The 27611-nt window shown below is 42.5% G+C and overlaps 1 protein-coding gene across 2 annotated transcripts in view; it reads right to left on the bottom strand.

Moving 5' to 3' along the window:
* PDE11A (phosphodiesterase 11A) overlaps positions 1 to 24776 on the bottom strand; it is a gene marked incomplete at its 3' end in the record, with an annotated part of 132871 nt that extends 108095 nt beyond the window's left edge. Inside the window, exons 1-3 of one of the 2 annotated variants that reach the window (XM_082001199.1) lie at positions 23949 to 24776; positions 7273 to 7431; positions 5869 to 5895 (exon numbers count right to left, since the gene is read on the bottom strand). In XM_082001199.1, coding sequence (XP_081857325.1) covers positions 5869 to 5895; positions 7273 to 7431; positions 23949 to 24704 — 942 coding nt within the window. In that variant the 5' untranslated portion in view covers positions 24705 to 24776. The remainder of the gene's footprint in view (positions 1 to 5868; positions 5896 to 7272; positions 7432 to 23948) is intronic. The other variant, XM_082001200.1, reaches the window with a different exon arrangement.
* Positions 24777 to 27611: the final 2835 nt, after the last annotated feature.

Here is a 27611-nt window from a genome sequence, read left to right on the forward strand (position 1 = left end):
TATGGCTCAGTTTCCAGGATGACTACCATTTCTAAATCTGATCACCTTTTTCAAGCTCAGAGGCAAGTTCAGATTCCAGGCAGCTGAAAAATACATCCTCAGAAAAAAAACCCCAAAAACCACCTTAACTTGAAAGAGACCGACCTGTGCTGAGGCAGTTGGCATAACAATGTTTCCAGTTTTCTGACTTTTCAATAAATGTTCACAAGAGGAATTAAGCAGTAGTTTATGTCTCTTGAATCAAGAGATCTCAGATAGGTCTTTGATCAGCAGCACAGCCTACCACAAACTGTGTTCAGCATACTGGAGCCTGTTTGCATCCAGTGGAAGGATACGGAAGCAAAAACTGATCCTTAACCAATTTCTTTACAGTGCTCTGACCCGGAAGAATTTATGCTTCAGAAAATAGACTTGGAGGTCTGCATTTAATGAAATGCTCCTATGATAAAAGTAGACAGAGGTCTGATGTTTAAAAGCCCATGAAGACAGCAGAGATTCTTCCATTCAGTTTATCGAGCCTCGAGTCAAATACTACAAACATTAGCCAAGCAACAGCCTACATTTACAGGCAAGAGCTCTTATTTGTTCAAGTCTCTCTGTATTAATTATTTAAGAGGATAGAAGCACAGGAAATACGGGAAGAGCCAATAGGTTCAGATTTCTGCTGGCAACTGCAGGAAGAATCCAGATACCTTCCCTACTCTCACCATCATACAAGACAAGAACAAAACCCCAGTCCCCACAAAAACATCAATGAAAATCTTCACTGAGCTGTTCTAGAGAGAAACCCTTCCTGATCCAAATCTGACAATGTTTTTATTTGTTTTATGATAGCACCTAGATACCTCAAGCAGGTACCAAGTATTTGGTGCAATATGTACCACAAACACACAGCAACAAAGTAGCCTCTGGCCCTAGGAAGATACACATTCATATACAAAAAAAATAAGTAGTTGACTAAAATGTCACTGTAAGACACATCTTAGAGATGTTTCCATACTTCAGAGATGAAGATGTCCATTCAAATATTAACTGCTAGTCTTAAAGCAGAGGTATTGATATAGATATGTTTTTGTTAAGTTTCAAGCACATTTATAGAGTTCTTTAATTAAAAAGAAATCTAGACTTTCATCTTAACTTGAAAGCATGACTAAATGTATGCAAGGCTGAAAGAAGTCCATTCAAGTGTTTGTCACTGCAGTCATTTGGTGCTGTTAGTTGCAAACCAGTGATGTGAAGCTGCCTTGATAAAGCCAAAATTCTAGTGACAAATTGTTTTAAACTCCCACAGCAAGAAAATTCAGTTACTGTGATTTATTTTAATTTAGATTTGTGTAGCAAGTACTTTTCTGTGCCTAATAGACCATTAGAGTTTTCCCAGATAGTTGTAGCGCTTCAGCACCTTCATCCTTCAAGTGTCTTTGTTATTTTCCGTCGCCTTTCAGAAAATTTGTCTCTTGCATTCGGAATTGACATGTAGGCCACATGATACCTTTGAGGATTATGCCAATTTTAAATAATAGCTTTTTGAGTCTCATCGGTACACAGATTTTCAGAGAACAAAGATAGATTTTAGCATGAGGTCATCACATATTGCAATATAGGAAACAAAAAAAAAATTCTTTACCCAATTTGTTTCCTATGTTCCTTTCTAGTGGACCCATCAAAATAATTTTCAGGTAACTTTTTTAGTTAATTCCAAACATTCACAGAGGTGGGGTCATCATTTTCACAACAGTCCAAGCTGTTTGCCTGTTCTGGATCACTCCCTTACCTAGTAGTTTTATTTACAGTCAATTACTTCCCTAAGATAAAGAAACCCTCTTAACTGACTTCAAAATTGCTACCTGCTCAGCATGGCTAAGCTAATCACACAAAAAGCTTCATGGAAAACAAATTCGCAGGCATAGCAAAATTGCTGCAAATCATTCATTGCTATGGTAGACTCTGTATAGAATATATTTAAGCCTTAACTAATAGGGACCAAGAAAAGCACATTAAATTGGGCAATTTAGAATCATAGGGCTGCTATTAGGAATATTAGATATAGAAATGTTGGAGCATGAGAACACCATACCTTCTTCAAGCCCCCACAAACCAAAATACACCAGCCGAATCCTGGACTCCGGACATAGATACATTTCTTAATAAAACTATCTATAGAGCATAGACAGCCAAATCCAGTTCTTCCTTCCCCCTCCCAGGAGGGATCCCACTGCATTCAAACTACTGCTTTTCAGTGAATCAAGGAGGATTGAATTCAAGCTGTCTGTCATGGGTAGTTTCCCTGCAGTCATTTAACTTGTCAGGCTAGGAGGACATCGGAGCCAGAGAGAACCAGGATGCTGATTTAAGGGACAGTAGAGCTGCTTCTGCTTTTTGTTAAGCCTCTCCGATAGAGGATTAGATTTGTTTTGGCACTACATCTCCAAAGGGCATACAATAATCTAACCTACAGATTGTCAAACTCGTTAGGCTGAGTTTCTCACCAGTCCCAGGAACAAGTATGACCCACCAGCAAACAGCACAACTACTTAAACGAATCTTCAGGACAGTACTGGGAATGCATGCAGGGTACACATTTCTTTTGAAGGGTTTATTTTCTTCCTACTCTATGTCTATGCAGATGAACTGATGTCTTCATTCACAAAACACATGTAAAAGTATATCACCAGCCTATTTTTACAAAAGGTTATCAATTACACAACATAATAGTATAGCAGTCATTGCTATTATAAAGTAATAAGATGTTCTACTATTGTTTGCATCAAACAGGAACTCTCCGAAATCAGTCTGTTCAATGAGCCACTGATGTTGGGAAGACAACACACACTGAGACAGAACATTTTTCCTTCATGCCAGTGGCAGTGAAGTCTAGTCCTGCACTTAAACAATGAGTTGGCTGATCCCTTACACCAAAAGAAGAAAAGAAATTTGGCAGTGGGAAACAATCATTACATGTAGAAAATACACTTAGAATCATTATAAGTGCTGTGTTATTATCACCACAGATGTACAAGAAACAAACCTGAAAGTTTGCCATGAAAAACTTTGAAATCTAATACATCATTTTACATATTGTGAAATATAAACTTGGTTACAGCTTGGGAGCATTAAAAACTCCTCAAACCTTAAATATTTGATTTGCTCTTAATTTCCTGAAAATAACTAAGAGTACATAGAATTAAGTAGATACTAGCATCATTTTTAATTGAAAACATAATTCTTTGTTTCCTATTGACTCAAGACAGTAGCCACCCCCATTGACATTTCATTATAAAATATAGTCTTGTAGTTTTGTAAAAAAATACCCAACAGGTATTTTAATTGCTTCGCACAATACTAACAGAGGATAGACATTTGCAAACAAGATTTAGACTTAAATGATACTGACATTTCTTTGAGAGGGCTGGGGGAGAAGGAGGCAGGAAAAGGAGGAGCAAGTTACATTTTCATTTTCTAACCATTCTGAAGCTGCTAATTGTTGGAAATTGTAACATCATCATAAAGCTAAATTTACATATTTTGCCAGCTACTCATCAGGTTTTTCTGCACAAACCACCTCAATACCCAGGTAGATCTTTTCTTATTTTGAAAGGGATTTCCCAGTTTTTGCTTGCCCTCTTTCCTCACAATCACTTTTGCTGATAATACAATAAAAAACTGTTTGCTAATCCTGCAAGACACTCTCCTGGAAGCATGTGCTCTCTTGCTTCCCAGAGGTATATCATGCTTTCTAGGTTATCAGGAAGTAAAGAACAGTAAAAGAACAGATTTGGAAATAACAGCACATGGACTGACAGGCCTCATTAAATCCAAGATCTATTATAGGGCACAATAACGGTTACGGTCTCATTTATTTTTCCATAAGCCCTACACACAAGAACCCACTTAATATATTCTTGAAGGCTTCTAATGTACAGGCTTATAATTATAGCAATGATATAAATAACTAGTAAAAATAATATAAAGATGGCAATTAAAGTATTGACAACTTACTGATTTTAGATAATATTTAGCAGTCCCTGAACGGAAGCAACTACCACAGCCTCAGTACTGGCTTCAAATATTTACATTAATAATTTTATGTAATACACAATTCATATGCACACAGTTCACTAAATCTAATTAAAAAAATAAAGAAATATTTGCTCATAACTGTTTCTGTTGGATGACATCCGATAACTAATACAAGGTATAAAAAAAAATATCAGTACTCCTTTTTACTCTCTCTCAACTTTAATGCACACACTTAAGCCACTCTCCTTGTCATCTGAAAAGTCATTGCAGTCAGGTAAAGTCCCTGGAGACTAGAAAAATGGAAACATTGCACCCATTTTTAATAAAGGATAGAAAGGGGGACCTTTGGAACTACCAACCCATCAGCCTCACCGCTGTGCCTGGGTAGATCATGGAACAGATCCTCCTAGAAGCTATGCTAAGGCACATGGAAGGCAGGGAGGCAATTTGAGACAGTAAACATGGCTTCACAAAGGTCAAGTCCTGCCTGACCAACCTAGTGGCCTTCTATGATGGAGTGACCACATCAGTGGACAAGGGAAGAGCTACTGATGTCATCTATCTGGATTTCTGTAAGGCCTTTGACACCTTTACCTTGTGGGTAATGTTGTTCCACAGAGGAATCTTTTCTGATCACTGCTGTTGATCAGCTGAAACTATGTTGTCCATTTGGACTTCTCTAAAGCCTTTGGCGCAGTGCCCCCACAACATCCTTCTCTAAATTGGAGAGGGATGGATGTGATGGGTAGACTGTTCAGTGGATGAGGAACTGGTCAGATGGTCGCATCCAGAGGGTAGTGGTCAACAGCTCAATGTCCAGATGGAGATCAGTGACAAGTGGTGTCCCTCAGGGGTCTGTGTTGCGACCAGTACTCTTCAGTATCTTCATCAATGCCATAGTGGGATTGAGTGCACCCTCAGCAGGTTTGCAGATGACACCAAGCTGAGTGGTGTAGTTGACACACCGGAGGGACAGGATGCCATCCAGAGGGTCCTGGACAAGCTTGAGGAGCAGGCTCGTGTGAACCTCATGAGGTTCAACAAGGCCAAGTGCAGGGTCCTGCACCTGGGTCAGGGCAACCCCTGGTATTAATACAGGCTGGGGGAGGAAGGGACTGAGAGCAGCCCTGCTGAGGAGGACTTGGGGGTGCTGGTGGATGAAAAGCTGGACATGAGCCAGCAATGTGTGCTCACAGCCCAGAAGGCCGACTGTATCCTGGGCTGCATCAAAAGAAGCATGGCCAGCAGGTGGACGGAGGTGATTCTGTCCTTCTACTCCACTCTGGTGAGACCCCACCCAGAGTCCTGAATCCAGCTCTGGGGCCTCCAACATAAGAAGGACATGGACCTGTTAGAACAGGTCCAGAGGAGGGCCACAAAAATGCTCAGAGGGATGGAATAACTGTCCTGTGAAGAAAGGCTGACAGAGTTGAGGTTGTTCAGCCTGGAGAAGAGAAGGCTCTGGGAAGACCTTACTGCAGCCTTCCAGTATTTAAAGGGGCTTAATAAGAAAGATGGGGACAGACTCTTTAGCAGTGCCTGTAGCGATAGGACAAGGGGTAATGGATTTAAACTAAAGAGAGCAGATTTAGACTAGATCCAAGGAAGAAATTTTTGGCAATGAGGGTGGTGAAACACTGGCACAGGTTGCCCAGAGAAGTGGTAGATGCCCCATCCCTGGAAACATTCCACGTCAGACTGGACGGGGCTCTGAGCAACCTGATCTACTTGAATATGTCCCTGCTGACTGCAGGGAGGGGTTGGACTAGGTGACCTTTAAAGGTCCCTTCCAACTCAAAGATTCTATGACTCTATGATTAATATTTCACTCGGCAAAGATTTTCCTACCTGAACTGCAAAAGGTTCCTTCACATACTGAAATTTCAAAAAGGCAATCAATTTTTAATTACTCCCACTGCACAGCAAACCAGAGTATGATGCTATTAACACACATTATTCATATAAAGATCCATATTCTGATCTCACCAAACAATTGTTTCAAACTATGAAACAATTATGCACAATGCTCTAAATGTATTGCTGTAAGCATATAACAAGTAAAATAATGTAATAGTAGCTTCAAGAAGTACTCAAAAGTACAATTACTGTGGTTTCTACAGAAGACAAGTTTGATTCATGCAATATTTCAAAGCCTTTATAAACCACTGTTTAGCTTTATAATGCATTTTGCTCGCGTCAAGATATCTTGATTCTAAAAGTCATCTCCATCTATTTAGATGAACCAGTGTGACAAGATTTTCCACTTCCAACAGGCATTACTTAACACCTCTTTTTGTCATAGCACAGACATGTCAACATGTAATACATCAACCATAGCTCTGAATCAAATATTAACTGCTTTTGAATCAACATAAAGTGCTTTCAGGGGCAAAGTCTGCCTCTAACTACACTTCCACAAAAATGAGATTCAATACTATTTTAATATACAGAAGTGTATTTCCCTATTACATGCTTGAAGGGCACTCCATTTCTCTCTCTTGGGCAAAGAGTTGCTCCCTGGCTTGCTGCCCTCTACCATTCTCTTCCCCAGTCATTTTTTGGCTTCACACACATTTTCCCTCTACATTCAGCTGTATGTATCTGCCTTCAACAGCACCATTTACCTATTTGCTCCACTTTAATTCATGTTCTCTCCTTGTGGCTTCCTCTATTCTCCTGCCTTTTGAGCTCACTTTACTCGCCAAATTTCACTTCGTATACACACCTAGTATCCCCTTCCTACCCTCTTTGTCCTTTCATAGGCATTTGCAAGTCTCCTATATTCTAGGATAGCATGAAGTCATATATGCATAATCTAAAATAAAGTTTCTTTTGCATATGCTACAGGCATTTATCCCATGGAGAGCACTAACAGAAGGTGGTGATTCTTAAAGTCAGCAAGCTTCAAGAGTGTTTCTGTGAAAGTTTTCACCCATGAACTTATTCTTACAGGTAAGTTTTCAAAAATGAAAGTCTTCCTATTAAAATCTAATACATGATAAAAAGTCTACATAAGATTTAAAGACTGTTAGGTTGACGTTTCAGCCACCAGATCTGCCACATTTACACAACATATACATGTTTTATGTTAAGAACAACTAAAATGTACCTTTTACATCAAGTACTTCTAAAGATACTTAATCCAAATAAGTAAATGCCATAGCTCTTGTATTAATGGTGGTTTTTTTTAGAAAAGTCTACTGAGTTACAAAAGAAGTCTTAAAAAAAAATGAAAAGTAAAGGTAATCTTACTTTTTCATCATCATCAGAAAAAGGGGCGCCTCCAGGAGTCTTGTTTATTGCTTGGGCAACACCAATAATCTCTCCATCACTATTTCTTATGGGCATGCACAAGAGTGACTTTGTCTTGTATCCAGTCAGTTTGTCAATCTCGTCATTAAAGCGGCGATCCTTCAAAAGAAAACAATGAAGCATTAACATGCATGTCATACATGTGAGCTTTCTTCAGGCGAAGTACTGCATTTTCTCAATGTCTTATATAGTATTTTCAGCAGTGTTACGTTGTTGCTTCTGTTATTACCCCACTATTTAATAGTTTTTTTCCCCCTCAGTTAAGATACTAAGAAAAATAGTTGTCTCGGAGGATCAGTACAAGGTTTACCATTACATAATTGTATTCACTGAAGTCCCGCATTTATACCTCAGAGAAAATTAGAAGAATGACCTACCTAAAGGTTCACTATCAAAGCGGCTACCAGAACAACATGGAAAATGAAGACAAATTAAAAGCATATAGAGAACATAAATATGAGAAGAGAAAAAAATGTGATAGAGAGACCATGTAACATGCTTTCGGTCTTGACAAAGCACAAGCTCCTTATACCCATGGCTCAGCACCATAACTGTGCATTCTTTGATGGCTTCTGGGCCATCTGTAAGCAGAGGGCCCTCCACAGCTCTGTGACAGCTGCACAGGCCTTCACACTGGCCATAGTTGGTCAGACCCACCTTGCCCACAACTTTCACAGGTTTCAACATGGACAAGGAAACTATCAGTTGCTAAAGCTGTGGTCCAATTCCTGCCCACCACATGTTCACAGGCAGTTTTCAGTTTGTTCAGTCTTAACCCCATACTGCTTGCTTCACTATCTCTCTATATTGCTGTAAATAAACCTTCTTACCAGCGAAGCTGTGTGTAAGCCACATGGCCCTTGCAGGTACTGAACTCCTCTTTGCACACACCATAGCTCTGCCAAGGCACACATTAATGAGAGCTCTTTGCAGTTCAGACTTATCTTTTCATAGTGTGTGAAGCATGCAGATGTTGGGGTTTGTAAAGGACAACAAGCTGCAAGGAATGCTGTCCCACCTTAACTGGGAATGCAGAGGAAGAAAGTTATCTACACAGATCTGGTATGTGCTAATTTCTAGACTATCTCTGGCTAGGAAGTCACCATGTTTACCCCAGAACAGAGTAAGGGTGTCCATTAGCTGTATGCAGCAGGGACAGTTGCAGAATTAGGACTTTATGTAAAATAGGAAGTATATCATCATGACACTATATATTCATCCTAAGTCTATCTGTATTTCAGCAGTTTATGGCAGTTCAACCTGATCAGTGATCATGGTGTGCTTGCATACAAGTTACTCTACTGATCTGTACTTAACACTTTGCTGTCTGATATCTGTACCAAACAAGAGAGCTTCTGAATTTTCTTGTGTATAAGTTACAGGTTATACCACCTTATAACTAGTACATGAGAAATACCAGGGAGAATCAATTTCAGACAGAAATGCTATATGAAATTTCTAAAGCGTCACAACTTGTTTGTCAAAGACCACAAACTATGAAACAACGAAAGATTTCATGGCAACCACCTCACAGTACTAACATCCAACTAAATAAATCATTGTGCAGCAGGCTGAAAGCACATGGGCAAATACCCAAGTAGTCTGAGAGTTCCTAAAATGTAGTATACATCAACAAGAGTATTTTTTTCATTAATCTGTAGTGCTCCAAGGGCCAAATTTAACACCACAACTCATTAGTGGTAACGGAACAGAGCAACTGAATCTCCACCACAGAAGTTTACCCTTAAGCTTTATGTGGCAAGCAGCAATCATTTACTCAAGAATTTTGCAAGTATAATTTCTTGTGGTTTTATTTACTGTTAAATTTTGCTGGCCAAGAATTGAATCTCATATCCTCAAGGGTGGTTCTTTTATTGTTGTTACATAGAATTTTAGGCATTTTTATTTCATATGCTTTTGTATCCACTTGCATTTATTTTTTTGAACAATGTTAATTCATGATCAACTATGAAGATTTTTATCTATTTTAATGCATATATAAAACCTCTAAATCATGATTAAGCATGCAGTGTAATCCTCTTGATCATAAAGCATGCACTTTTAAAAAAATGCAGAAACATACTGTGAGCATAAGACCCCTCTTACAATAAAATTTGAGAAATCAATGTCTTACAACCAAATAATAAAAATGTTTATAACATATCATGTTGAAGAGTAAAGATACTAATAACAAGATGCTCTTTGAAGTAACAGCAGCAAGTATTTTGTTGTCTTAAATTTTTTTCCAAGGCACTGAATATGCCTAAGGTTACACATATTTATTGAAGGATGTACATAATAAATGCATGCTTGTACCACATTCAAAAGGGACTTCACTTTAACACAAAATCCAAATGTTTTATTAAAAATTAGAATTAGTTGTTTCAACAAGCTTCATATTTCTTGTCATTCCTATTCTACGTGGGGTCACAGTGCCACACAGAGTGTTTTTCTATCCCCAAAGCTATTCAAGTACTAAAGCCTTTGTAGTACTACTAATCCCAATGCATCAAAAAATGTGCTTAAGTTGCATTTAAACAGTTCTTACTTCAGATTTGAAACATGGTTTAGGGGCAACTGACATAACACGGTTTACACTAAAGCACTAGGAGTGTTGCACATCTTCGTGAAAACCCAGGTGCTTTAGCACTCGTAGGAATTTCAGAACATAATACATTGTAAAAGATGATAAATTATCACCTTCAAAAACATAATTATTAGTACAAAAATACACATAGGATGGCAATATAGCACCCTGAAATGAAATTAAATTTGATCATCATTTAAGAAATAACACCACCACTTTATAGAACACTGAGTGACACCCAGCAAAGACTGATGTCTAGTGCTACACACACTTACACTAGGCCATGCTGCCATTTGACAACTACATTGTGTAGATGCTCACGATTTGTCTCTCAAGTAGATAGAGACTCTTTTTAGCCCAAATCCTGCCTGTTGCACTTCAAATTTAGTACATCAAGTAAGACTTATGTGGGCTAGTATTCAATGGAGTACAAATGCTTTTTCAAAGAAATAAAAACCCCTCAACTCTTTCTGGAAAACCAAGTGCAGGAATGTTCCTATTTTAAAAAAAAGCTCCCCCACATGCCAATATAATTCTCAGTATATAGCTTAAAGACATGACTCAAGGAGTGTATTGTTTGGATTTGCAGTTTGTTTAACCTTCTTCTGCAGGATACATGCAGCTAGTTACCTCTAGAGAAAGATTACTGTATATACAAACAGAAGTGTTTAAAAGATGTATTAAATATCTTTTCATACAACTTTCTATGCTTGCCAGACTAGCAAGAGGAGCTTGTAGCACTTTTGATCATTGAAGTCTGAAGTTTTTTTAAACTATATTAACATTTGCAGTAAGCAAAAAGCTGAAAGCAAAATTCACATCTTCGCAGATAATTACTTTCAATATAGATTGACAAAAACAAAAGGGAACTGAACTAAACATGGGTCATTCGTTTACATGGCAGTGTGCAGAAATCCATTCTCTGGAACAGCACAACTCAAACTGCAGGTCACAAAGTGACTCAAAGGAGTCTGCAAAGTTCAGAAGAGGTAGTGCTAACAGCACCTTCGTCCATCTTGGTAGACAATAGTCTTCAGCTCTTCTATCAGCCAGGGAGGGAATTACTGCTATTTACTGGCAGCAGCTCTGTTCCTCCAGGATGAAGTTAGCATTTATGCTGCAGACTGTAGTCACAGCCAGTTCTGATTCCCCTAACATAAAAGAACTGAGCTGTTCTACAAAAATAAGCGTGAGTTCTATTTTCAAAAGTTCAGACAATATTGGCTGTGAAATAATGTTCATATTTGTCTTGGGCGATGAAAACAATCCATACAGTCCTTAACCTATGATAAGATTTGAGTGTGATGAAGAAGAGATAATTCATTAAACCTTTACCAGTGCTAAAAACTGACAGGGTGGTTTTTTTCTGGCAATTTTATTCCTATTTTTATTTCCCTGTTGTTAATTGCAGATGCTATAGAAATAAGACTGTTTTAGTCACCTCAGAAGAGGCAAGACTTAGAAATGTTCTACACTTACTTGTCAAAGACTAACATACACATCTGGCTGTTTTGTGACGTGTTGCAAGTTTCATACCTTTTAACCATAAGGAATTAATATCAGCTGTGGTATTCATAAGTTTATAGTGCTCTTGTGCCACAGAATATCAAGCTCTTTGTTCTTTTTTTTATTATACTGTTTTCTTTTGTTCCATTTTAATTCTATGACTTCATTAGGAGTTGTTCTTTCTTAGACCCATTTTTGCCTCTGGAGTGTATGGAAGAAAAGACTGTTTAATAAAGACCAATATTAGTATATTCAGTCTTTGATAAGGCTTTGATGAGATTCCCTTGAATTATTTGTGCCTAACAACTTCCTTCGGAGAACCAGAACCCCCATGATGAATGGTTTTTAATAATGGCATCAAAGGCCCAGACTTGCCTGATCTTGTGATCGCTTCTAAACACTTTTGTAGCAACTTCAATAGAAGCCGAGCTGTTATGCACTGCAGAGAATCCTGCCTAAAAAGGGATGGTTCCTCTGCAATAGAAGAAAGTGAAACACAGTGCATTTATCACACACTAGGCTTCACCAATGAATAAATTAAACGTTTCTTCAACTATGTCTTGCTAATGTCTGAACTACTATTTAGTATTGGCTGTTGTTGCTAATATGCTAAGTATTGATAACATGTTTTGTGCTACTGAAGAGAGAGTCCCTGCTCTATTATTTTTGTTCAAAGCAAAAGAGTACATGGGGAAACACTGAAATGACAACATGCCTTAACTAATAATATTGTTGTTGATTTACATCTTGTGGGCCTTATAAAAAGAGTAAACCTTCAAGAGGGAGTTTAATTAAAAAAGGACAGCTATTAGACAGACCAAAAGTGAGTTGCAATTCAGCATCTGAATACACTCAATTAAGAGAGATACGTTGTTGCAAGACAAAACAGAGGGCTGGGATAAAACTTAGGAAGATATATTCATGTTTATCTGAAAGTTTTTTTTGTTTAGGTAACAGAGTTCACTGTACTATGTATTTTAATCCAATTTTTATTTACTTTCCGGTGGCATATGTAGTCATTGCCTTTTCAACACACCTCAAGATTAACACACAAAGTGCTGTTCGACCTGCAGTCAGTGGTGACACACAAGACAGGGTCTCGTGAACCTGTCTGAATTGGATATATACAGTACAGCTGCCAGTGTTAGGAACAGATTTAATGATGAGCTATCAACCCTGTGTTCCTTAATGGATGCTACAGAATCTATTAGACACCGGAGAGATTAGCAATCTGGAAAGCATTTTGCAAAGTACAACCTATTCCTGCTATATTGCTTCTCCTTTCAAATGGATTTTGGAAGTTTCCTGTTTGTATATCTTGTTGGGACCTCTACACTAGCGAAAAGGAAGCACAGGGATCCAGGAGCAATCAGCCAGCCTTAGGCCCTGAAGCATGCCATTCAACAGGGATGCAACAACACGTTTTGGTCTTCCCGCCATCCAATATCAGATTAAAGATTGTCAATAAAGGAGAAAAACCAAACATCTTCATGCTCTTATTCTATAAAAGACCAGATTAAGGCAGATAGGTTTTTTCCTAGGGTTCTGGATATAACATTATCAGAATCTCAACTTCCATTTAAAAAAAATTAAATTTCTAGTTCCTGTAACTATGAGGATAACCTTAACAGTACAATCTGAAAGTAATGAAGAACATAAGGATCAGAAACCCTAGAACCTGGAACAGCAGTTGTGAGTAGCAGGAATTCTTATCAGTGGACTAGTATATTCAAATTTGCTTTTGTTGATCCCTTACCTTCAACATATCACATGAAAATACAAAACATTGACCATGCTTGCAAGCTGTGATCCCATAAGATATTCACTATTTTGATGTGCCTGAGGTTTCAGGCAATTTGTATCAGGATCTAACCAAATACTGCCTCTCTCCTGTATGCTAAAGTCCTCTGGATTGACCAATACAGAGGTCTGTATTCGTAAGATTAGTCTGTAAATCTGACCAAGAGCTATACAGATATTAGGCAAGGACTGGAAAAAAGTCAAATCAGCTGTATTATAGATAGAAGCGGAAAACAAAAGCAAAATCTATTAGGGCACAATCCTCTTCGATATTGATAGCAAATTGGATCTGAAGTCACTAAATAACAATCATTGATCATGATTAAACCTGAACAGTTACACTTTGAGGAGGCCTACAAAAAGTAATCCATGCTGACCAGGAAGAATAGGTAAAACCTCATTAAAAAGTCACTATTTCTATCACTTAGTAAAAGAATCTACACATTTCCAACTAAAAATAAGTTTCTTCTCAAAAAATTAAGGACATGCACTGTTCCACAAAAGGCCATAGAGGGTCTCAAACTCCCATGAAATAGTCAAAACAAGTATTTTGTTCTTGTATTAACCTTACTTAAATCTACATTTCTTTTCTCAAGATATTTGAGGTAATAGAATAGGTTACATTAGAAATTAAACCAGTTTTAACTTCTGAGCAAAGTTTCACCAACTGGATTTCAGTGCTGACTTTCAGTTTAAGTAGGTGGTAGTTTAAGTAGTAAAGGTACAGGTTTTGTAGCTTTGGTGTTTTTTTTTTTTAAACATAGGATAGCTCTTTGAGCTTGGAAAGAAAATATGTCCTTTCATATCCTTATCAAAGCTACTACAGTTTATCTGAGTATTATCAGCATGATTTAGAACAGAAAGAGTATAATCCTAAACCAAGTTAGCTAAGAGTCAAATAAAGCAATGGAGGATGAAACCTGCCTGAATACATTCCAGGAATTACGTGTTCATGACAAAGACACTGTTTTCCTTCTCCAAAGTCTTAGGAGAAAGTGTTTAATCTAGTGAAATGGACTAAGTCAACAGATACAAGAAAAGTAATTTCTAATTTTATTTTATAACTTGAAAATACTGCTTTTTAATCACACAGAACAGAACACAAGACATGGTCAATTAACAGGCCAGGCCCACTGTATCTTACAGTTCACTGCATAGGGTTCTTCCCACTGTCCCCTTAGGAAGGGCTCAAGAAAAAAAGAAACTTGCAAAATTTCTTTAAATATACAGTATTTAAATTACTGATTGAGTTAGCTAAATTGTATCAAAAATAGGTAACAAGAATAATATGTTTGACAGCACTGTTAACCTGAGCATTATTGTACTACCAAACTGCATGGGATAAACAAGTTTGATTTAATGTACTTTTGATTGACTTTATAGGAAGCCATCCTGCAGGAGCCTCTATATTTACAGAATTAAAGAAACTGAAGTTGGAAGAGACCTATTCAACTTCTTAATCGTGCTTCCTACAAGCATATAATACATAAACTTTTACAGAAAACAAAAAGAGCAATCCAAAAGACAGCAAGTTATCTAGGTTGAAAGCATAACATCAAAAAAGCTAAATATAAATAAAAAAATGAAGGCATCCAGTCTGTTCTAGATACTCTTCCCTAAAAGTCACATATGGTATAAATTACATTGTGAATAAACAAGAAACAGAAACCAAGTAATAAACCACTACAGTAGATATGGGCAAAACCTTGTAGAGAGGAAACTCACAAAAAACAAGTAATAAAGCAATCTCTGAACTTCCATGTAAGGATTGTTGCAGCTATTCCTGTCATCTCCCCCAAAATCCCTAAAGTCCCAGAGACAAAGGCAGCAGGAGAACTAGTACCATTCAGTAGCATCTCAAACCTAATTCTCCCAAGAAACACAGTTATATTTTTACAATATATATAGACAGCAGTATTTCTTATAAGATAAAATGAATAAAACAATTAAGAAAGTACAAAACAGCTCATCCAATTCTATTCCTTCACTCCCAAAACAATTCTTAAAAAAAGTAAGGATCATTGACCCTCAAAAATTTTTAGTTTCCAAATTTAAAACATAGTTTGAACTAAAAAAAATGCTTTACTTTGGAAAAACCAACAAAATAAGTGTTCATCAGCAATGATGCAATACTGAAGTCTTCTGGGGTTTTGTTTTGGTTTTTTTAATATGTCAGTAGTTTGGGGCTTTTTGATTAGTTTGGCAGGGGTGTGTTATATCATTTATGTCTTTTTCTGACTACTGTTTCATTTATTAAAGAGCAGACATAGGTAACAAGGCATATTGCCTACTTATGACTGGCACAAAATTAATGTGAAAAACAGCATAGATAATCTTTCTTAGACAGAAACGTTACTTAACTTTATAAGCTCTAGGAAGTTCACAGACATGACTGTCAAGCTAATAAGCATAATTACATTTCATACCTCATAGAATCATAGAAGTTTTGATTTAAAGGTCTGCTAGTCCAACCCCTCCCTGCAGTGAGCAGGGACAGCTTCAACTAGATCAGGTTGCTCAGAGCCCAGTCCAACCTGACCTGGGAATGTTTCCAGGGATGGGGCATCTGCCACCTCTCTGGGAAACCTGTGCCAGTGTTTCACCACCCTCATTGCCAAAAATTTCTCCCTTATCTAGTCTAAATCTACCCTCTTTTAGTTTAAATCCATTACCCCTTGTCCTATCACTACAGGCACTGCTAAAGAGTCTGTCCCCATCTTTCTTATTAAGCCCCTTTAAATACTGGAAGGCTGCAGTAAGGTCTCCCCAGCGCCTTCTCTTTGCCAGGCTGAACAACCCCAACTCTCTCAGCCTGTCCTCATAGGAGGGGTGTTCCATCCCTCTGAGCATTTTTGTGGCCTCCTTTAGACCCACTCCAATAGGTCCATGTCCTTCTTAAGTTGGAGGCCCCAGAGCTGGATGCAGGACTCCAGCTAGGGTCTCACCAGAGTGGAGTAGGACAGAATCATCTCCCTTGACCTACTGGCCATACTGCTATTGATATAGCCCAGGATACAGTCGGCCTTCTGGGCTGTGAGCACACATTGCTGGCTCATGTCCAGCTTTTCATCCACCAGCACCCCCAAGTCCTCCTCAGCAGGGCACTCTCAGTCCCTTCCTCCCCCAGCCTGTATTAATACCAGGGGTTGCCCTGACCCAGGTGCAGGACCCTGCACTTGGCCTTGTTGAACCTCATGAGGTTCACACGAGCCTGCTCCTCAAGCTTGTCCAGGACCCTCTGGATGGCATCCTGTCCCTCCGGTGTGTCAACTACACCACTCAGCTTGGTGTCATCTGCAAACCTGCTGAGGGTGCACTCAATCCCACTATGGCATTGATGAAGGTATTGAAGAGTACTAGTCACAACACAGACCCCTGAGGGACACCACTTGTCACTGATCTCCATCTGGACATTGAGCTGTTGACCACTACCCTCTGGATGCGACCATCCGACCAATTCCTCATCCACTGAACAGTCTACTCATCACATCCATCCCTCTCCAATTTAGAGAAGGATGTTGCGGGGGGACTGTGTCAAAGGCTTTACAGAAGTCCAAACAGACAACATAGTTTCAGCTGACCAACAGCAGTGATCAGAAAAGATTCCTCTGTGCAACAACATTACTCACATCCATCATGTAAGGTTTTTGCTTTCTTCCTTTGAAACAAACTCATTTTAGATCACCAATAGCACAACAGTAAATAAGGTTGTGCTCTTATGTATGGCAGCTTCTGTGCACTTCTGCTCTGCTTGTATCATTATTAAAGAAACAAAAAGCATTTACAAAGAAAAATATTTTTCCTCTAATTTTAAATATTTAGAGATCACACCCCACCACTGTTAGTGGTGCACTTCCATACTGGACCTAACTGACACACTGCTGGGAACCAACCACAACCATGTCCATGTTCCCATCTCTTTCAGCCTCGCTTTGAGACAGGTCCTAGTGCTGATCTCCTAATTTTTCATGTTTGTTTATATAAATATATACACACACAGGGTGGCTTTGAAAACACTGATAGTCCTCTGAGCAAAGAAACCAACAAGATTGCTGGGTGTTTCAACAGAATTCTGTGTATGGGTTTAAGCCTAGCACCTGCAGGTGATTACTCAAGTGAGCAACACACAACTTCAAGTGTTATAGAAGCAGTATAATAAGATTCTTGAATAATAAATTGAAAATACCTTATTGTGACAAAGCAGTACTGTTATTAAGACATATTCATTTTTAAATGTGCACTGTAGAGAAATGAAGCTCAGACTGCAGTCGCCATTACCCTGTTAACACATAAGTCTGCTGAGGCATTAGCTCAAGTTGTTTGTATTTCATAGCTTGTCAATAGAGTTGCTTTAGAAAAGTAAAACAACTTGCATAATGATGTATGTATGCTTGCTTAACTTTGTTATTCTACAGAAAAACTACACAATAGCATACAACTGTAAATAACCAAAATGAAACATTCATTTATTTTGGAAAAATGAAAACCAATCAAACAGAATAGCAAAATCCTTCACCAAGCAGTATTACAGCTTTATTCAATCTTTTGCTTGTAACAGTATTTCAGCCAAAATTTGACAGGCCTAATCTTGCAATTAATTCTCACAGTCACTGACCTGCTCTAATCAAACACATGTATTTCCTTCACAAAAGGTTACAGGCCACAGAGCCACCTATTCCACAAGGACATTTTACAAGTATCGGAGGAGAAAAAAACCTGAAAAAGTCTATCTTCCTCAGGCAGATGGACTAGCTGAGCAATAAACCAGTTAGTCTGTCAGCTTAACAAAAGATGGCCTTACAGGTGGCAGGAAGAACACCTCAGCTCTCCAAAAGGCTTTTCCTGCTCAACCTCTGCCCAAGCCCAGGGCCTGCCTGCTGCAGGGGGTAGAGCTGGGGAACCAGGCCTCACCACCACCCATTTCGAGAGGCCAAAGGCACCAGAGCACCAAGTACTTACTCTATAAGGCAACTGAGAAAGTGAGCCAGCTAGACTTTTTTATTATTAAAAAAAAAACAAAACGCAAAATTACTAACCTGTTAATGCCCTGAAATCCTCCATGCTTGGGTTCACCTGGAAGCCTACACCCACCATAAGCTGCCCTCACACCAGCACTGGAAGAAAAGCTACATAATGCCTTTCAGTGCTGATTTTAAGATGCAAGCCCCACAAAATGGCTGATAATTACCCAGCAGCCCCAGTGGGAAATAGAGAAAACTCATTACACATGAGTATGGGCAGACTCCTTCCCCGCCCAGCCCTTTGCCACCCCAGGTCGCAGGAGCAGGGACTTGTGGCAAACAAGCCCCACCTGGGCACCCTGTGCCCAGAAGCCACCAGCCCACCTGCTGCTCATTTTAAGCCGATGAGGCAGCCACTGCAGGCACACAAGCAGGTGTTGTCCATCCATGGAGTAACAGCCTAGGTGACCCTGGAGCATGGGCCATTGCCTGCCTGCCTCATGAGGTGAACTTGGCTGCCCCACACAAGCATGGAGAGGAAGGTATATTCTCTCACGATATCCATGGTCTGTCACCAGTGGTGTACGTTGTGCAGCCCTGTCTGTCCTGGTGATCCACGTGAGCAGTAGCACTATGGAGACACAAAACTGCATCTGAGCCCTCAGGTGGCTTTGGACAAAGCCCTGGTATCTACTAGGACCTCCTGCCCCTGATGAACATCTCCAAGGTGAGAATGGTGGTGGTGTGACCTGTAACACCTTAGGATGTTTTACATGTCAGTCAGAAACCATTCCCTGAGAAGGGCAAGGGAGGTGACAAAAGGTGAGGAGACCTTCTCAGCTGCTGCCCTGAGGGCTCTCTGCTGTGGAGATGCAGAAGGTGCTGCCTTCTGTGAGGAGATCCCTCTCTCCCAGGCCAGCACCACTGTGACATGAAGGATGTGTTTGCCTCTGCTGGGCAGCAGATTCGGAGAGAATTACAACATCCCTTCACCAATTTACTGACTTGTACTTACAATTTAAAGTTTTCCTAAATTTTGTGCGATGGGCTTGAGTGTCCTTTTGTGGAAAGCGTGTTAGAGCAGTTTAGATCCTTACTGTTGCAATTACCTCCTGCATTCCCCATGGTACTTCCTAGTCATGTTTAATGCACAGCAAAAGTAATTTTAATTCATTTTTTCCTGTATTACATGGAATTTTAAAAAATTATTGCTTATTCTGCTTGCCAGGTTTCATGCTTTCTGCTCTCTAAAGAGCAATCTCTGTCCTTGTTAAGAGTCAGCACCGAAATGAATATGGCCATTGGTGCCTGCTGCCCAAGTGCTTCCCATTTGCAGAACTGAACCTCCCAGGACCCAGGATTTTAATGCGTTAACTGCTCTTTAAAATGGAAAGAGATGCACTGTTAATATTGATGATAACGAACAGCTACGCTGTGTAATGCAATGTGGCTCCCGCTTGTTCGTGACCTTTTATGCCAACAGCCACCCCACAGAGGCACTCCCAGGCTGAAAGGTCTGCACCCAGGAGCAGTAACATTGTAAAGCTGTCCTGGCAATGAATGCTCAGAGCTCACCCGCAGGGCCTGACAAAGACAAAATCGATAGCTGTACCTAGCTGTTCAAGGATGTTTAAAACTTACTGTAAAGGCCCTTGTGTGCATTAGCTGCATTACACTTGGCCTAAATGTGAAAGAGGTAACAGGAGAGCCCAGAACAGAGAGAGGTCAATTTGCCTTCTGTTTTGCTTGGTTTTAGTTCCAGTAATGTGGTTAAATTTTCTTTTTAAAGATGTGAGCTGTACTGGAGAATAATTTCTGATCATCTTTTATGGCACTTCCTCCAACTTACAAAACTTCATGTCTTAGCACGACTTGTTTAATATTTCTGCTCTCTTTGCTCCTCATTTTATTAAAACATCCATCCGGTAAGCCATTTTTTTTTTCTACCTTTTAAAGCTACTTTTTAAATTCCAAATTTAACATAAGGTGTACAGAAACTTTTTTCAGCTGACACTGGCAAATGGCTGAAGATACTTTTCACCACTTTCTGATGTATGCTTACTATTCTAAAGAGTAAGATTTTTTTTTTCCACTAGTTAGAAAGACTTGGGATGCTATTAAATTATCTCCCAACTTTTGCACAGCTGGAGGTGTAACAATAACCAAACATTACTCGTGATTTAAAATTTTTATTATTTAAATACGGCTCTAAAAGACGGAACAAAATTGAAATGGTCAATAATTTCAGCTAAACACCATAGAAAACCTGTAAGAAGGGATGATATGAAAAAATCCATAGCTTTAAACAGGAAAAAAAACGAAAATTTTGGAACAAGTCATAAGAACTGCCATAAAGGTTTAATGTCCTCTCTGTCTGTGTACTTACAATATGCATAATAGTCTTCATATATGCCCACAAAAGCTACATCTATGCTCTCTTAAAAGGAGCCTCAGAGGACATTTAGGTCCCAGATTTCCTTGCCAGTATGATCGGATTCTTCTAGCACGTGATATAGTGCATTATTCACATAAGAATAAGGAGTCCCCAAATTAAGATAGGGGAAGGCCTTATTTCAAAACTTAAACTGACTAGGAGTTTGATTTACAAGTCAACTGGATTACTTCCAGGAAAAAGAGTTTTAGACTGGCCCCAAAATGCAAAGAAAGTCTCAATCTCCTTTCCTGCTCTTAAATCTTCTGTAGTGCTAACTCTTACAGATCAGATCATGTATTTTACAAACTGTTATAATTATAAACTCACTTTCACCACAGGACTTGGAAATGTAATATATAAAACTTTTAATGTCATGAATGAAATCCTGCAACTTCTGAATCAGTCATGTAATATTCACCTAAACCTTTCCATAAACTAAGTATTTGTCAAATTCTCTGATGCTGTGAACCTCCAAAAAGTTTGTTCAGTCACTGCTGAACTTCATAAATCAAATTAGCATGAGATGTTACGTAGTTATTGTTTAGTATTAAAAGATGTTATTATTATACAGTCCTCAATACATAATATTGATTCCAAACCTTGTATCTAAGTATGTTTATTGAATTAAGGAAGATTGTTCACATGAACAGGTTTTGCAAGTCAGACTCAATACCAGTAATAATCACCTGGATTATGGAAAAGCCACAGCCTATTATTTGATTTCATTTTTTTAGTATTTTTTTGCTTTAGAAAAATGTGTAATTGAAATCTTACACTATCTCTGAAAAATGATGCTGCAAGTCATTTGCAAATATTCCTAAACCAATCACCTGTCAGTAGTAGCTGAAAATACAAGCAGGCAACCCAATTTGTACTCAGTGGTAGAATTCCAACTGGTATTTGATCAGGCTCTGAGAAAATAAAGATGGTTGGATGATAATAAAACAAATTTCCCGATACTGTAAACTAGCTAACTGATGATACAGAAGTATCGTCATCTCTTTTTTTTTTTTAAAGTTTGTTAATTAAAAAAAAAAGCAAGCCAAAAAACTTTAAATTAATCTAGAGGTGTTCCTCTGACCTAATATAAGGCCTTTTCCTGCCAAATGGGTAGCATCAATGTAGACACTCTCTTCAGTGGTGCTGTGCTGTCACCCCTTTTTCTCGAACTCCATCTGTCAGCCTGACAAAGTTTCCTGGTGGTGCTTTTTTTTTACCTGACAGTTGATTAAACATTTCCATCATCAGTGGCAATGCTGACAAAAATCATAGAATCATATTTATTAATTTTTAAAGTTCTGTATTGTGAGCACTACGTTGATCTGAAATGAACATCTGGCATGTCTTTACACACATGTACCTGGGCTTCCATAGGGCTTTTTATACTAGTACATTAGAAAGGTCTCCTCTTAATGATGCGCAATGGATACATATGTGCTAGGTAAAAGAAGACAAACTGTACTAACTCAGAAACATAACAGGAAGCAGATTCCGCCATTTTATTATAAAGCAAAACTTTCATTAAAGTTGCAAGGTCTAAAGTTTCTTTTCCACCAGAGCTAGTCAGCAGTAACTCCACTGGAAGCAGGGAAGTTGCAATTGATAGAATGACAGGATGAACTTGGCTTAGAACTTTCCCTTCTACTGCAACTAATGTACTTACAGCTTAAATATACAATGAATTGTATTATTTACAATATTTGAATCGATTTTGAATAGGAGCCAGGCAAAAGTACAATACAAATAGTACCGGGAATGGCAACTGGATGGATCGTTTTTCACTTTTCTCTGCAAATGAAACAGACAGACTGTTTAAAGTAGCTGGGCTTTTTCACAGGGAAGTGAACACAAAGTGAACAAACACTGAAGAAAAAAATAATACAGTTCCCTAGGACTAGAAAACACTCTGCCTCTCTAGTGGCATTCTCACCTCCAAAAAAAGGTGGCTGGAGCTATCCTGAGTTAAAAGGAGGTATCAAGCTCTTTCCCAGCCAAACTCGGATACCCATAATCTGTTTAGCCACTTGAGACTATTGAGAACATCTTCTGCTTGACCCCCAACAGCAGATATTTTGGGAAGAGTACAGTTTTAGAAGTGTAAGTAATAAAAAAAATCAGATGGTAAAAGAAAAGTGTATAGTGGCGAAAGGAAAAATAAAGGAAGAAACCAAGCTTAGATTTCTCCCAACACTCAATCATTTTAGTCTGAATATTACAGCATTTTTACCATGCTCTGTTTTTTCCCGTTGAACTCTGTGGATTGGAACCTCAGTCTGGATCTGTGAGGTGCCTAGTATTTTTCACTGCTTCACAAATAAATAAATATTCAGCCCAAAATATTTACCCTGGCTCTTCTGTATTTAAAACAAAAAAAACCCCAATCTTATTTTTCAAGTTTCTTCCTGGTATGGTTTGCTATAAAGCATCATCAGTTTTTTAGTGTTTATTATTTTGGTTATTACTGTAGAGCAAATTAAGAATTTTAGTAATAACCATTGCCCAATGTCTAAAGTCATACCTCTCCTTTCTAAAGCTTTCCAAGATCCTAATTTAGAAAAATCCGTCACACTGTGGTTCTTAATTTTCTCAAGAACCTCAAATTGCTGATAGTGTTTCACGCTAATAATCACTAGAAATAGCCCCTACGACCAAGAGGGAGGGAGGTACGTTTCAAGCTAGTAAACTGTATGCGCTGTTGTGCATTAACACATGCAGGCGAAGGCATGCCTGTCCCTGCCTTGAAGCCAGGACTACGCTTTCACAATTCATACCGAAGCCTTTATATAAGAGGGGGGAAAGTCCTTGCAGGAGAGTAACAGGACTGGTTATTTCACTCCTAGGAATAGGTCTGAAAAGACATGCCATGGGAGATGAGTGGGTATATGCAAAGGTGAAAATACATGCTCTTTTGAAAGCAACGGGATTACTTCCGCAGTGGGCGGGCAGCGAACATTAACTGAGACAAAGGTTTAAGAATATTATCATTGGGACTCTCACGAACATTTTTTTAAACTTTTCTTCAACGATTCCAAAATACGCTTTGAAAACGCACGAAGCTGCCCACAGCTCCTGCGAAATCCAGAAGCGCTGCTGCACCGACTCGGTGGCCACTTTAGCCCCGTCAGCCACCCAGGAGAGGCTTTCCCTCCCGCCTGGTCGAACAGCTGCCCCGGGCATACCCGCGGCCGCTACGCGCAACCCCCAGCGCCCCGACGGTGGCCCCGGTAGGGCCGCCCCGGGGAAGGCAGGGCCGGGCGGCGGCGGGGCTTCTCGGCGGGCGCCGCGGTCAGGGGGTCGCCCGGGCGCCGGGAGCCTGCCCGGCTCCTACCTGGTAGGCGTCGGGGATGTTGACCGTCTCTCCGTGCTCCGCCACATAGCCGATGATGCCCTTGCCCCAGGGCACCTGCACCTCGTTGCTGTCCTCGGTGGAGCCGCAGGGCAGCAGCGGGGTACCGGCGTGCACGTCGAAGAACTTGGAGACCAGGCTCTTCTTGCCGGCGGCAGCCCCCTCCACGAGGAAGAGGGAGCCCCGGTCGGCGTCCACCATGAGGCAGACGAAGATGAGGATCTTGTAGCTGAGGCTGGTGAGGTCCAGGTCGTTGGAGATGTCCTTGACCAGCTCCAGGAAGAACTGGCGCTCGTTGTGCTCCTTGAGGTAGCGCTTGTAATCCAGGGCGGTGGGGGGGTACTGGGGCAGGCTGACACGGGACTCCAGCAGGGCGCTGAGGATGTGGGCGGTAGTGGGGGGCAAGGAGCTGGCCTTCCGCAGCAGCGCCCGCCGCCGCACGCTGCTCAGCGGCTCCTGCGCCCGGGCGTGCACATGCTCGTCGTAGGTGAGGTTGACGTGGATGGCCTTGGAGCGGGCGAAGCTCTTCCGCAGCTCTTTCTGTGAGACTCGCCGCTGCAGCACCCCGCCGCCGGGGCCGCCCGCGCCGCCGCTGCTCCGCCGCTCCTCCGCCGCGCCGGCAGGCACTTTAGGGAGGGAGTTCTTCCTCTTCAGCCACTTCTCCACTAGCTCCGGGTGCCTCTCTAGGAAACTTTCCACTGTCGCCACGTCGAGGCCGGCGTCGGGGGCGGCCGCCATGGTGTGCCGGCGTCGGGGGCAGCTCAGGCCCCGGGAGCCCCCGCGGCGGCCATGCCCCGCCGCCGCCACCTGCTGCCGACGGCCGCCCCGGAGCCCGGGGGGCTGCCGGCAGCCCCGGCGGGAGGCCGCTCCTGCCCCTCGCCCGGGGCCCGCTTTCGGAGGCGCGCCTTCTCCTCGCCCCCTGCTTACCCCCGCGACCTCTTTTTCCTGCCCCCCACTCTTTATTATTAGTAGTAGTATTCGTATTATCCTAGGTGTATTGCTGCTCCCCGGCTCGCAGCCCGTCTATGGTTCTGGCCCCGGCCCCCCGGTTCCTGGCCGGCTCCCTCGGTGAGCCCGGTAGGCGCTGCCCGCCGCGCCTCCGGAGACGCTCCGGGAGCGCCCGGGCAAACCCGTCCCGCCCAGCGCCGTCAGTGCTGGCGGCGGCTGCTGCGCAAGCCAGCCGGCGGACCACTGAGGAGGGAGGGGAGGACGCCTGAGCCGGGCGGGGGGAGCAGGCGGGGAGGAGGGAGTGCTGCCGAGCCCCGCGGAGCGGGAGGCACCGGCCGCAACCGCCTCCGCCGCTGCCGCGGGTGTGAGGCGGGCAGGGTTGCCGGCGGGGGAGGCTCCGGGCAGCCGCCTCATTCGGGAGCTCGGCGGGGGGAAGCGGGAGGGTCCTTTTGTCTGCGGTGCGGGTGGAGGCCCGCGGGAGAGGCGGGGGGAGGTAACGCGAGCGCTCCCGCTGAAGAGGTTTAATTTACAGCGTTATCTGCGCTACTTCAGTACTTGGAGAGACAGGCGGAAAAAACGGAGCCCTTTCAGAAAGACCAAGCGCATTCCGCTTCTTGGATCCCCGAGTTGAGGCGCTTGCAGCCTCTCCCGCGCGGGGACCCGGCGCGCACCGTTCGCGCAGGATCTCGGGCCCGGGTCCGTGTAAGAGGGGCGGGAGCGAGCTGCTGCCCGCCGTCCGCAGAGCCGCCCAGCGCTTTCCGCCCGAGAGCCGCGGTCTCTCGGGGCCGGGCGCCTGCGGCGCCCCGGGCAGCTCGGCGGGAGCGGGCACCGGCTGCCCGACGGAAAACCGGACGCATCCACCGAGGCAGAGGGACCGGGGTTATTTTTATGCGCACGTGGAGCACGTTTCATTGCTAAATCGATGCCTACACATAAGCGATCGAAAAACCGGAGTCATGGATCTTAACACGTGAAAAACGTCTTTCACGCGCTCACCAACGACTGAATGAAGGGCGGCTTCAGAAATTTATGAATGGGAGTCCGGGTGCCTGGGAAAACACACGGGCAAATCTTCAAGCAAAGGAGATTCCGGCCTGCCGTGGGCCCCGGTCCCTGCAGCAGCCCCTCCCGGCGCAGCGGTCCGGACAGAGGCTGCGAGGAGAGGGAGCGATTTTGGGACGCGTGTTGATAGTGCAGGCGGGTGCGCGGACGTCAGCCGGGGGGAGAGAGCTACGTGCGTGTGCCCAAAGAGCTGCCGCCTCTCCCGCAACCGGCGTGGGTAACGGGGGACTCCGTGCAGGTGCTGCGGCTCCCGCAGCCCGGAGAACTGCTTAGGAAGCGACAAACAAAGGATTTCGCCTCCCGGCCTCGGTGCCTGCGCTGCTGCGGGCTGGGTAGCAGCTCCCTCTCCGCCGCCGGCCCCGGGCCGCCGTGCCTGCCCGTCGCCCCGCGGTGGGGTTTTATGCCGCTTTCCCGGCCCTGCGCGCCGCGCAGGGAGGTGCCGCAGCAGGACTGCTCTCCGCGCCGCCGCCACTAGCCCCTCGGCAGCGGGGCGGGCGGAGGGGGGCGCGCAGGCGCGAGGGGCGCAGCCCCCGCCGGGTGGGAGCCGGGGCGGGGGCCGGGCCGGCCCAGGGCTGCTGCGGCGCGCCCAGGCTGCAGCTCCCGCGGCGAGGAGGCGGCAAGCGGGGGCGTCGGAGGAAACGGTATAGGGGATCGTCCCCGATCTGCTCGCACCTCTGAAGCAGCTGAGCGCTCTTTCCGTACCGGTAGCCTGGACACGAAATTGCAGGTGTATGTCGGCAAGGGCGACTGAAATGCTACTCTCTTAAGCGTTTCTCTCAGCGCGCTGCTGACACGCTGCCAGGGCTGTGAAGTAAGGGGATTTCACGTACAGCAGCAAGCGCAGCTGCTCAGCCCACGCCAGCGACTGTCACATCATCGGTGGGGGACCTCCTCTCGGCCCTGGCGGCAGGCAGGCTGTCAGCGTACATCTGTACACTGCTGCCTGTGCTGCCACGGAACCGTCCTCGGCAGCTGGCGCTTGCGTCACCATCACTCTCGAAGGGCACCCGTTTGCTTGCAGCCACTAATTGCTGCTTGGCCTTTCCCGTGGCATTTGTGTTTTTGCAACACTGGCACACACTCCACTTACACAAAGAAATCACGTAAGCCGCCGCAGGCCTGGCAGGCACATACCTCCCCCCCACGCTCTCAAGCAAGGACCCTGGGCATCTGCATGCAATTGAAATAATTTTTACCATCTCACTGTAGTAAGGTTTGGTCTAAGTGCTCACACTAGTGTTTACTACAAAATGGTTACTGTGTAGCGGTTCTGTCTGTAAACACTTAAAAGGAATTTAATGTTTCCTTAAGCCAAGGTATAAACAAGGTCTTCCCTTACCATTTCTTCAGTCTTGTGGAATTTTTACTTTATTTGCTGGGTTGTTTACGCACAGGCTTTGATTACAGCAAACACCTGCATATTGACAATCTATCATCAGAGTCAAGACCAAACGAAGTAAAATCACAGTTGTTTCCACTGCATAAAATACATAGTGAAAATTTTACTGTAACACCTTAACTGTAAAGAACTCTGCAGCCCCAGATCTGTGTATAAACTATAATCCTCTCTTTTAAGGATAAAATGCGGCAAAGATGATCGCAGTGGTTTGTCTATTCTGTAAGTAAATTAGGCTT

Source organism: Phaethon aethereus (genome assembly GCF_964289735.1).
Source record: "Phaethon aethereus genome assembly, chromosome: 6".
Taxonomy (NCBI): Eukaryota; Metazoa; Chordata; class Aves; order Phaethontiformes; family Phaethontidae; genus Phaethon; species Phaethon aethereus.